Source organism: Sebastes umbrosus, chromosome 16 (assembly GCF_015220745.1).
Source record: "Sebastes umbrosus isolate fSebUmb1 chromosome 16, fSebUmb1.pri, whole genome shotgun sequence".
Lineage (NCBI taxonomy): Eukaryota > Metazoa > Chordata > Actinopteri > Perciformes > Sebastidae > Sebastes > Sebastes umbrosus.
Window position 1 is genome coordinate 10,321,308 of NC_051284.1, and position 11,893 is coordinate 10,333,200.

The 11,893-nt window shown below is 37.7% G+C and overlaps 2 protein-coding genes across 5 annotated transcripts; one reads left to right on the forward strand and one right to left on the reverse strand.

The window, feature by feature from the left end:
- Nucleotides 1-2,338: 2,338 nt before the first annotated feature.
- On the reverse strand, nt 2,339-4,634 carry mgst3b (microsomal glutathione S-transferase 3b). The gene is made up of 4 exons (XM_037796433.1): nt 4,404-4,634; nt 4,148-4,270; nt 3,806-3,878; nt 2,339-2,665 (listed from the first exon to the last, which is right to left on the reverse strand). The coding sequence occupies exons 1-4, from the start codon at nt 4,527-4,529 to the stop codon at nt 2,565-2,567; spliced, it is 423 nt and encodes a 140-aa protein (XP_037652361.1). The 5' UTR covers nt 4,530-4,634; the 3' UTR covers nt 2,339-2,564.
- A 2,000-nt stretch (nt 4,635-6,634) lies between these two features.
- rsrp1 (arginine/serine-rich protein 1) lies at nt 6,635-10,325 on the forward strand. Of its 4 annotated transcripts, none has more exons than XM_037746574.1 (5): nt 6,635-6,759; nt 7,910-8,398; nt 8,494-8,666; nt 9,785-9,865; nt 9,978-10,325. In XM_037746574.1, exons 2-5 carry the CDS (start codon nt 7,933-7,935, stop codon nt 10,134-10,136), a joined length of 879 nt encoding a protein of 292 aa, XP_037602502.1. In that variant the 5' UTR covers nt 6,635-6,759; nt 7,910-7,932; the 3' UTR covers nt 10,137-10,325. The 4 variants fall into 4 exon arrangements, with proteins under 4 accessions (XP_037602502.1, XP_037602501.1, XP_037602503.1 ...); XM_037746573.1 differs by having other exon boundaries at nt 6,640-6,871; XM_037746572.1 differs by lacking the exon at nt 6,635-6,759 and adding an exon at nt 7,583-7,794.
- Nucleotides 10,326-11,893: the final 1,568 nt, after the last annotated feature.

The following is an 11,893-nucleotide window of genomic DNA, read 5'->3' on the forward strand; positions in this document are numbered from 1 at the left end:
TCTCCGCGCGGTCTTCAGGTACAGAGCAGGAGGGAAAGGAGGAGAGAAAGAGAGAGGAGTGTGGTGCGCGAATAGCAGACAAGATGAGTGACAGTCGGAAACGAAGCAGCATGTGAAATTAAGGTATTCTGGAAATTATAAGGTTTAGTATAATTATATTGAATAATTTAAGTGATATATGTGCACACGTACTAATGATAGGTCAAAACAGCGCTAAATTTGGCTGAGTTATAAAAGGCAGAAGTGGTAAAATGAAGAGCTGTTTGGGAGCCGAAAGAGCCGGCTCTTCTTGGTGAGCTGAGCCAAATGATCTGGCTCACTAAAAAGAGACGGAATTCCCATCATTAGGTAGAGCTCAGTGACGCACATGCGCAGTACAGACAGCCGTTTGATGAGGGAGCCTCTTGATACTGGTGCGTTCAAGGTGTTGTGGACAAAATGGGAATTTCTGTGCAACATTCCAAGCAAATGGGCTACTCAAAAAGTCCTATTTGGTATGTAGGTATATTAATACGTACACACACACACTTATCTTTTTGATATATTTACTGTATTGTTATTATTTCTTTATATTAATCTTGTCTCTAGGTGGAGGCTTCAGATAAGCCCAGTGGTTTTTTTGCACTCTTCCTGCACTTTATATTATTCATTTATTTTTGTGTTATGTTGTATAGTCTTAAATTGTGAAAAACAAATAAACAAATAAACAAACAAAAATACGTCAATTGACTTGTGAAAAAAGATGTGACATAAATTAGCGCATGGGTAGTATCACCTTATATTTTCATTTGATCATTATACATTCACTTACGTTTTGGACTCAAATGAAAGATTATCATTGTGTACAACTCATCATAATATCAACATTTTTTTCAAATTTTTTAGTTAACCAAATATACAAAACATACAAAACACAAACTCACACAAAAATGGCTCAAAATTCCCTCCCTATCCCACCCACATACAAACTGAAAAAGAACCATACTCAAAAGGAGTAGGCTAGTTAACTATTAATTGTATTAAAAAAGATATAGACAAAAACAATTAAATACACAAATAAAGAAATCATAAATAACGAGATGCAGTGTTCTGACTTATTCAGATGACTAATGATGTATCAAGTCTAATAATTTTGTTATATCAAATCCGATATAGGTGTTGGTAAGGAGTCCATATAGGTTAAATAGGGTTGCCAAATCTTCAGAAAGGTGTTGTATTCATCATAATATCAACTAGATTGTCAAAGTGTCATCACTGTATGGTAAATTTTACATACATAAACATAAAGTAACACAAGTTACAAGTTTCAATGGATTTTTAAAAGAATATATCAAGACTCAAACTTATAAACACTATAAAAAAGGGATAAACTGTCAAAGTGTATAGTGAGCTCTTTGAATACGAATAATGTTTTTTTCTTATAAATTGATATTTTTAAAGTGTATTATCCCTATTTTTTTAATTATCACTGTTATTTCTATTTATGTCTTTAAATTCATTCCTCGTTTCTCTGTAACATTATGTTGAGTCTGCAATGTTTATGCATTTTAATGTTTTTTCAATAATAATAATAAAGCATCACCTTTCATACTCAAAGTGACTGTGCACATTTTCTTCAGTGTAATACAACAGTTTCAGTCAAAAACTACTGAATATAGGTGCCATCTGTTACAAACACTCACCAAACTATAGAAAGCCGACTTTGTAGTTATTTTCTTAATTATTTCCCCAGAAAATGATCCCTGGATGATCACCGTGGATGAGCATTTTGTAGAGACCATACACTTTCACATTCATTTATGAAGCTATTGAAAACTGCAACACAAGCTGGACTCGATAATGAAAATATTACAAGAGTAAGCTACATTTGAAACTAAATTAACACATGTCTAAGCAAAAATACAAAACAAAAAAATACTTAAATATAATTGAAACATTAAATAATGAAAAGATACATAAATATGAGAGGATGTTAAACAAGGGATTTATGTGCATTTTATTTCCTTGTATATAGGCCTATTTGCATTTGCTTAATCTGTGGTTCAGTGGTGTGGGTGCAGAGCAGCTATATAAATACTTGTTTAAAACATGCTGTTTATTGAAACAAGGGGAGAAAAAGTTACACTAACAGAACATTTTCTTAGATCTGTTATTGCTTGTTAACATGTTTTATACTCTATATGTTCTTGAAGCCATTTGCTTTATAATCTGATTGGAGATCTGTGCCTGCAACATCATGTGTGAGTCACATGGGGCTTTCATTCACGCTGCCGACCCTTTCATTATTCACAAACTGCGATGCCTACAACTATGAACAGAGCACTAGAGGACACATGGGGCTGTAGCATCAATCAGCATCTACATTTATTTATTGTCGATGATCACATGGAGACATTCACAACAAATATTGGAAGACAAAGATATCAAGTTAGTGGTCCATAAAAATAAATTTAGCATCATAATTTGAAATTAGCATTTAAAGACTTGTACAGCTACTTCATAGCTGATACATTTGAAAATCCCACACAAGCTGGTATAAATGAGTAAACTAGATGGCAGTCGTCTTAAAAGACTCCAAGCAATTGCAAGGCTACAGATATGGACAGAAAGATGACGCCGAATAATCCAATGTAGCCATAGGCACCATGCATCCTCTTGGCTGGATCTGGAATAAAACATAAAACAGGACAATGCAAAACTTTCACCAAAGCAGAATTATATGAAACAACAATGAACACTAAACTTGTTCACGAGGGAATGTTTGACTTTGAAATTCAGAACAGCTAATATTTTGTTGGTAATACATTAGTTTACTTGTTCTTAACTTAAAGGTACAGTGTGTAGGATTTGGCAGCATCTAGTTGTGTGGTTGCAGATTGCAAAACCGTTGTAATGCCGTTCGCATCACTCAGATGCCATCCTTAGAATAATAACACTACTTTAGGAGCAACGAAAGTCAGACGGCAGCTGGCGGTAACACGGTTTAGCACCCCGCTGCTCAAGTTATCGCAGTTTCACAAGCGTGTCGGTTAACTACGGTGGCCTTCAGGTAACATAAAAACATGAAAGGCTCTCTCTAGAGTCCGTGTTTGGTTTGTCCGTTCTGGGCTACGGTAGAAACATGGCAGAGCAACATGGCGGACTCTGTGTAGAGGACCCTCTCCCTATGTAGATATGAAGGACTCATCGTAAGCTAACGAAAACACGATTCATAGTTTCAGGTGATTATACACGAATGAAAACATAGTTATGATATTATAAGCCATTTCTGCTCGTAGATTCCCGAAATGTTACACACTACTGTTTCTTTAAATAATTACCATAATTTCGACCTCATTGATGCATGTCTTTAGTGTGTCAATAACCTTTGCTCAATGTTATCTTCTGCAAATGATTAAACAAAACTAGGTGAGGAGCAACAGAATGTAGCAATCACTGTAACCTCTGGAACGCCTGGACTGCAACCTTTACACCCTATGTTATGAGTATTTGTTTGCGGAAATTATAAATGGATTGTTGTGGGTTCAATTTCTCACAAGAATAACAGGATCAAATTCCATCGGTCAGGAGTAATTTTCTGACCTGTGCAGAGGTAGATTGTGTTTTATTCCTTTAGGGTCCCTATAATCATATAACTTTGACCCATGCACTATTATATATTATTTGAAACTTATATCAAATATTGGTGGTCTGTTATTTTAAATGCATTATGTTAACTTAGAAATGTGTGTGAAATCTATTACATATATTACAATAGAGTGGGTGAAGTGAGTTTAAGTGCTTTTGCTTTAAATGTCAGTCTTACCTCCTGTGTAGTAGCCCCAGGCATAAGAAAACCTGCTGGTCACCCAAATAGCCCCCAGCACAGCTGCTGATAACTAGGATTATGAACATAGAAAAAGAGAAATACAAACAGTCAGGAAATACATGGGTGATGAAAATATGCTTAATCACTGTGACACGTGTCTTTGGCTTGTCATCATCTGGAGAATTTATGCCAAAGATCATGAGGATTGCTTGCCCCTCCCACACCAGGTTTAGTAGCCCTTAATATTCACTTCCAATCCCTAATAGTGTGGCAAAAGATGAACACACACTAAAGTAATCTGTGGCTATATATGAAAAAGTGTGTAAAAAGTATACATACCGGGTAAACAAGAGCTGCAATGGTCTGGAAAACGAGCCACTGAGGGTAAACCTCCAGGGTGTTCTGATGTGCTCTCTGGATACAGTTGAATACCTGATCCTTGTCACTGTACATGTTGGGATACTGCAAAGTAAAGTATCAAACACATCATATATTAGCCAGAAACACTAATGAAAAACACGTCCAATGCAACTATGAGCGTCCAGTATTAACTTTACTTGCACTTGTTTTCATTATAAGTCAAATTGCAACTAACCTTAACGTCGTACTTCTTCCTGGCACCCCCAACCTTGACAGCTAAATAGCCCAGCATAATCCAGCTGTACAGGTAGGTAAATATGGCGTATCCAAACTCGGACGGCAACACAGTCAGGACGTCCATCTCTGCTCGATGTGTTACAAGTTTTCAGAAGACTGCAGCGAATTTGTAGCCTAGTGGAGAGGAAGCAGGTATTTGTGGCTTGGCGCAGGAAGCAACAAACTAACAGTGTAGCTACACAAAATATCGCGAGATCACGTGCCTGCCTGGCGAGGTTATAGCAGGTTATAGCTCATTTAAAGGGCAATACCACTATAATAATAATAATAATAATAATAATAATAATGTCTGATCATAATAATGTGCACTGAATTGATTGTTAATGGAATTGTATAACTGCATTCCTAAAAGTATACATGCACATACATACTTATATAATCATTCAGTCCATGTATAGCCATTTAAAGGGCAATACCACTATAATGTTCCAGTGCAAGTGAAATGTTTGTGTCTGCAGGCATAAATACTTTTCAAACTGTATAAAGAAATCTCACGTACAAATTGATATGCGGGCTTAATCACTCTGAGAATGACATAATCTTGTGGTTGTCTAACATCAGATTTAACACTACACGGTACCAATCACAGCTGTGGAGGCACTGGTATAGTTCTTTATATGTAAGGCATTGATGTTTGTATATATATTTTTTATATTTATATTTTTAATATCTTTTAATCATTACTTTTTATAGTGCTTTCGGTCTTTTTAGTAATATTCTCATTGCATCATTATATGCAATATACATATATGTATGTATACTTTTTTATTTTATTGTTGTTGTTTTGTTGTTGGTCGTTGGTGCTTTATATATATATATATATATATATATATATATATATATATATATATTATTACACCTGGACACTGGAGAACACAGAGGCACATTATTTTTTTTCAGATTACCTGTCTCATTCACTACTGTCAGGATATAGTGACCGTTTAAAAAATATTTTTTTTAAATCATATGGGCTCTATTTCTACCCACTGCAGCTTTAAAGTTGATTCAGATTCTGAATTAGGACATGCTTTTTTCTTATCTCCACTACATGCCAGGCTCGGCTGGAACTTAAATTTATAACATATGCATTCATAACAGCTGTGACACAACAGGCATTGAAGGGCATTTTTTTTACTAATACTGTATTCTGCATTTCACCCTATTTTCACTCCTTTTTTCAAAGTGGATCCAAACACCTCTGCTTCTCTGTTGCTTTGCAGGTCGGCCCAAATTATTGGATTCTTTGGGAACTTTATCAGAGTTTGAACAAGCTGATGAAGAATTCGTTATCCTTAGAATTCATTATCCTCAGAACATTTTAAAAGGAAATTATCATCACATTTAATCAATGATGTCTAATTATCTTTTGACATGTTTAGATATATTTTCTTTTATGTATTTCATTGTTTTTGTTGGATTTTTTTCCACTGTTTGGTTAGGTTTTTCTGTACATTTTGTGTGCTTCTTGTCGTTGTTTAACTTTTGTTGTATTTTTTAAATATGTTAGTTTAGATATTTCTTCCTTTTTTGTTATTGTTGTTTTTTTCTCCTGGGGTTGGGGGGAGGTCCTTTGTTTAAGCCTGTAAGGCTTCTTGACCTCTCCCGACACATTTTTTTTTTTTCATTGACTGGATTTTGTGCAGTTTTATATATGTGCAAATAAATAAATAAAAAGTAAATAAATAAATAAATATGTTTAGATATATTTTCTTTTTTTTCTGTACTGTTTTTTGTATGTATTTCATTGTTTTTATTGGATTGTTTTCCACTTTTTGGTTAAGTTTTTCTGCACTTTTTGTGTACTTCTTGTTGTTGTTTAACTTTTGTTGTATTTTTAAAATTATGTTAGTTTAAATCTTTCTTCCTTTTTTTGTTATTGTTATTGTATAAGCCTGTAAGGCTTCTTGACCTCTACTGACACATTTCTTGTTTGTTTTTCATTGACTTAATTTTGTGCAGTTTTATATATGTGCAAATAAATAAATAAATTTGGCTGACTTGATTTCTTGAGAGACATAATGAAGATGGGACAGTAACAGACGACCTCCAGAGGGTGGCAGCAATGCAACATCCTAAAACACCAACGAAGAAGAAGTTTAAAAACACGTGACTGGAATTTTCCAGAGCCAACCGTTGCTCCGCCTCCACGTGCTCCTCCCCATGATGCACCGCGCGAGGCCACCATGTTGTTCATACGAGAGACGACGACGGACCAGACGGAGCGACTTCACCGAACAGACGACGATTTAAACTCATATTAGTCTACAAACGAACAACACTTTTGACTTCTATTCGTAAGTTATCATCTCGTTATTCGTCTCTGAAAGTAAATTATCGTAATAACAGCGTTATAACTCGTTTACATCGACGTTATCAGAACAAAGGCTTCCAGCTTCAGTCGACCTGGTGAGTAACATACAGCTACAACAAACAGACTATCGTTTATGTGTGATTAGACATGTATTGTCCTGTAATGTAAGGTTTATGTCAGTGTTTTTTAATCATAAGTGTAAAGGAAATGGATATGGCGACTTGTTGTGTTGATAACAGATGGTAGCTCAGCGGGTTAAGCGAGTTAAGCTATCTTTAGCTTGCGTCATTCCGGAAATTTCCAGTAAGGCTCCTCCTCCAGTCCGAGGTCAGCTGTTAGTCACGTTGCTTTAGTTGCCATGTTACGCAACAACAGCCACGTGCTTACACATACACTGTGGCTGATACTATCAAAGCATTTACCTTAAACGTTTTTGCTACTTTGACTACAAGGGGTGAGCTCATTCAAGGTTTATAGATAGATATATATATATTGATCCCGAGGGAAATTCAAGTTTCCAACATCACAGTTCCAAAGTGCAAAAACATGTTAGTAAAAAGTAAGTAGCACAAAAAAATATACCAGATATAAAAAATACAAGGAGATGAAGAAAACTGTTAAAACTGAATATAGTGCAGAGTAACACTTGTGATACACGACTATTAAAAAAGTGAATATATTGCAGAAGAGACTGTTAAAAGTGAGTATACTGCATTATTATCTGTCCTGCAGACCGTCCTCCCTTGTCCCCCCCTCCTCCATAGAGAGGTGTTGCACAGTTTGATGGCTCGGGGGGACAAAGGATTTCCTGAGTCTGTCTGTGGAGCACTTGGGGAGCAGCAGCCTGTCGCCATATGAGCTCCTCTGTTTGGTGATGACGGCGTGCAGAGGATGGCTGGCGTTGTCCAGTATGGCCAGCAGTCTGTTCAGCGTTCTTTCCTTTGCCACCGTCACCAGAGAGTCGAGCTCTGTGGCGACCACAGAGCCGTCCCGCCTGATCAGCTTGTCCAGCCTCGAGGTGTCCCTCTTAGTTGTGCTGCCCCCCCCCCAGCACACCACAGCGTAGAAAAAATAATTACTGTAAAAAGTTATTATTTTAAAGTACTTATGAAGGTTTTTTTGTCTCATTTCAGCTCGTGTGCAGACAACAAAAACAATGACCAAGGCAGAAAACTCACATTCAGAAATGGCCGGTGTTCGTCCGAGTGATGGCATCAATGTAATCTTTGACCAGGACAGCCCTGCCTCATCTCGATCACCTTCCAGGGGCAGCCGTGGTAGTAAACCCTCCGTTGGCTCTGTCCGCCACAGGGGACGCGGCAGCCACAAAGGACGTAAGAGGTCTTCATCTTCGTCCCGCAGCAGGTCCTCCTCTCCCACCAGGTCCCGCTCTCACCCCCGTTGCCACAGACCTTCCTCCCGCTGTCGGTGTGACAACCATCGCAGATATGGCCGTGGCCGCCAATCCCCACCACGGCGCCACAGGTCCCGCTCCAGGTCTTCCGACCGTGTGAGCAGGCACAGGAGGGCTGTGAGCAGGTATTCCCAGTCCCCACCCACAACCCACGGAAGCGGCTCAAAGTCCGGATCTTCAGGGCAATCTGTCAACTTGAGTTTGGATGGTAAGATGATTGGAAAAATGAGGGTCATTACTCTGGCAAAAAATGTTCAATTTAAGTGATTAAAGCTTATCTCCAACCTTTTTTGTGTTCCCCAGATAAACGTGAACTACTCAAAGCTGCAGAGGCCAATGCTACGAGGATCCTAGGAGTGGAGAAGCTGGAACTTCCTGAAGGTGTGAAACCAATCCTGTCAGAGCAGTCGGTTGAGTCCGAACAGGTTTCGCCAGACACATGGGTGAGACAAGACCCTGAAGAGACTCTGTCACAGGTGGGTTTCTGAGAGTGAATGTCAGCTTCACATTGAACATTATACGCACTAAAAATAAGGCTTTGTCACATATTCTTATTAAAGGCATAAATGTATTTTTCCATCTTGGACCACATATAAATACAAGGTAAGGGGTGTTGAGAATTTTTTGAATAATATAAGTTGATCATAGCTGTCACACCATTTTATCAAAGCTACACTGTGTTTGATATACTGTATCTTTGTTGCAATGTCTACAGGTGTCTATTGATTAGTGTTGAAATTCCTATGTCTTGTGTTAACCCATGGACCCCTGAGGGAATATACATACTCTCTGTATTTATTCCTGTCTTCATAGATAACATGACAGTGGTCTCCTTCACTCACCGGCACCTGGGATTAAAGGGCTGTCATGTGACTTGGGTGATGACAATACGTTTGCGTGAAAGTTATTCTGATAAGTCTTGTAATGTTCACAATGTGTAAGTTAATCAACTTGGAGGTTTGCAATTAAACAAACACATATGCAGATTATCAGCCAAGATGCACACAGTCAATACAAATGCTAATCATACACATAGATGATGCACGAGCAATTCAGATATTGTTACACTCACTCCACTTCATATAGAGAGGCAGTAGAATTGACATTTCAAATGTATTGATGCTTGCCGTTGAAATGGGTCGTTGTTATTTATCAGAATCCTTCACTCGCTGATGGAGCACAGGCGTGTGGACTGCGTTATAGTGACTATCCCTGTCAAGAGAGCTAAAAACGAACTGACGAAGAACTCCTCTCCGTATGCCAAAGATAAGTGGTTCACCAGCCGTGTGCTGAGGGCTGGGAAACCTACGTCACCATCATGCTGCCACTGTAGACAGAGAAGACATCCTTTTTTTTACTCTGATATTTTTTTATTTTATTTATTCTGTTTCAATATCTTTCTTTGGTAGGATTCATTTAATGGTTGAGCCTTTGACAGCAGTGGGATGGGAGGGGTGTTAAGTGTTGAAAATAAATATTAGCAATGGGAACTATAATCCATCTATATGAACCTTACAAGCTGTTAAAGCTCACTCTACTGTCAGTTGTACACGCATATCTAACTAGGTCGTTTTTTTTTGTCTTTTTGAAACAGAGCAGTGATGAGGAGTCTGATGATGATCTGTCCAGCCCAAAGATGTCCCCAAAAAGGAAAACAATCTCTTTCAGCATTAATGTAAGTGACTAAAATTACAGCTTTTCCTAAACTGTTAATGTTGAAAGCGAAATCAAACACTGCTTTACTTATTATTCTAATTTTTTTTTCTCTCCTAATCTCATCCCATTAGAATTCCGTGCTCAAACCAATATTGGCCGCTCCGTCTTCTGTTAAGGTAACATCCAGAATGGACAGCTATGAGAGCAGGAAGCCCTACGGCCACTGGATTGCAGTCAAATCGGGCCGAACCTCCAAAGCACGCAAACACACACTCGCCTCATCACACTAGTGTGGCAGAGTACATGGACACTGTAAATATTATAAATATTTTTGTACATATGTTTTACCATTTTATGGTCAACGTTTTCTTTCAGATGTTAGAGTTAAGTGAGACGAAGTGGAGAATTCATTCAGGTGCGATTATCTTTCTTTTCTCCCTAAGTTGTATATTGTGATTCAATAAAGATATTTATTTGATAAAAAAAAGTGTCTGTTTTTGTAACTAGTAAATCAATGAACTGCACTCATCTTGAGCCTTTAACTGTTCAGGGAAAAGGTGTAATTGGGAGTTAACAAGGTTTTGCAGTTTCCAACACTGACTAATATCATGCCCGTAGAGAAATTAGGTATTACCTCGATCAATAGTGACACAAGGTTAATTATCCATACAGGAATATTCCTTACTACTTAAGAATCAGTTACTAGAGTAAAGTACTGGTGTATTTTAGATATTCCAGTGGGTAAATAAGTAAGGGATAATGTACAGCAAGCCGGTCATTGTTGTGAAATAAACCCCGACAGCGTGATGCTGAGCTGTTGGATAACCCTGAATTATGGGGTTTATTTCACAAAAATGGTGCCGCTAGCTGTACATTATCCCGCTTATTACAAGGCTACTTACTAATGAAATCAATAATTTGACACAAGCGATCTGCCAGAGTCTGAGATCAGAACTTTGCCCATAGCAACGATCCGTGTTACATAGCAACGGTCTGCTATAAAGAAATAACAGACCGTAGAACGCCGTGATTGACTAATCAGAATCAAGTATTCAACAAAGCTGTGTAATAATAGTAAATAATGATTGGTACATAAATAAACAATTCTGTGCAACTGAATGTTGGTAAACTACTAAAGAAAAAAACATTTATGGTGGGATATGCCAAAAGCTAATTTGTTGAGATGCAATATAATTATTTGAAACTCCAAAAAAGGACTAAATACCAATAGGTCTTTTTCATGGAAGACATTTTGGCATTTCACAGTAGGAAAAACACAGATGTAAATAATACAAATTAATGATGGCTGACTTCCATGTAGCTGCTTTGATTTCCGTTTCCTGGTTATTGTGCATGCAGGCTCACAGTCGCTCACTGGAACCCTTGAACAGAGCTGAGTCGTCATCAGTGTTATTAGTAGGCCTAAAATCTGCACTTTTCCTACCATGACAAGTCAAAATATATGCTGTGAGAAAGGCCTATTGCCTAAGTGGCCACAATAGTGAGTACATGTACAAACAGGTAAACAGAGATTTGGCAGATTTGCCTCATTGCAAAAAAAATACAAATTTGTGTTTTGGCCTTCAATTGCACATTTACCCTGTTTCCAAAGGGGTTTTAATCCTTCTGAGTGTTTATGTGTGGATCAAAACCAGCTGCATATTTTAAGATGACCACATGGTGTCAGTATTGCCATACATGTTCATGTTTCAGACTGAGGTTGATGCAGCAGCCTGAATCACCACCAACATGTCTGATTTGATTGGTGATTTAAATATGAATGACGATACAAAATGGCAATTCAGTCTGAATATCAGGGTAGCTGATGCACTGGTTCCAAAGTTACATACAAATAATAAGGTATCCACATACTGCTGTGTTATAGGGAACTGTTGGCAGCGGTCGGACGGAAGACATTTCAACAAAGCACCGGTGTTAAATAATAAACTTAATGATTCCATTTAGCTTTAGGGTCCTGGTTTAGTGCATAATTGTGTTTACTGGAGCACTTGAACACCACAGATCATCGTTAATATTATTATTAACA

Bases quoted from the DNA above. Each gene is read 5' to 3' on its own strand.
- mgst3b (XM_037796433.1), bottom strand. From the start codon at position 4,529: ATGGACGTCCTGACTGTGTTGCCGTCCGAGTTTGGATACGCCATATTT. The intron at 4,271-4,403 runs GTTAGTTGCAAT...TTTACTTTGCAG, and splicing joins GGAAGAAGTACGACGTTAAG to TATCCCAACATGTACAGTGA. The intron at 2,666-3,805 runs GTAAGACTGACA...GTTTTATTCCAG, and splicing joins CTGGGGCTACTACACAGGAG to ATCCAGCCAAGAGGATGCAT.
- rsrp1 (XM_037746572.1), top strand. From the start codon at position 7,668: ATGGCTGGCGTTGTCCAGTATGGCCAGCAGTCTGTTCAGCGTTCTTTC. The intron at 7,795-7,909 runs GTGTCCCTCTTA...GTCTCATTTCAG, and splicing joins TCAGCTTGTCCAGCCTCGAG to CTCGTGTGCAGACAACAAAA. The intron at 8,667-9,784 runs GTGGGTTTCTGA...TTTTTGAAACAG, and splicing joins CTGAAGAGACTCTGTCACAG to AGCAGTGATGAGGAGTCTGA.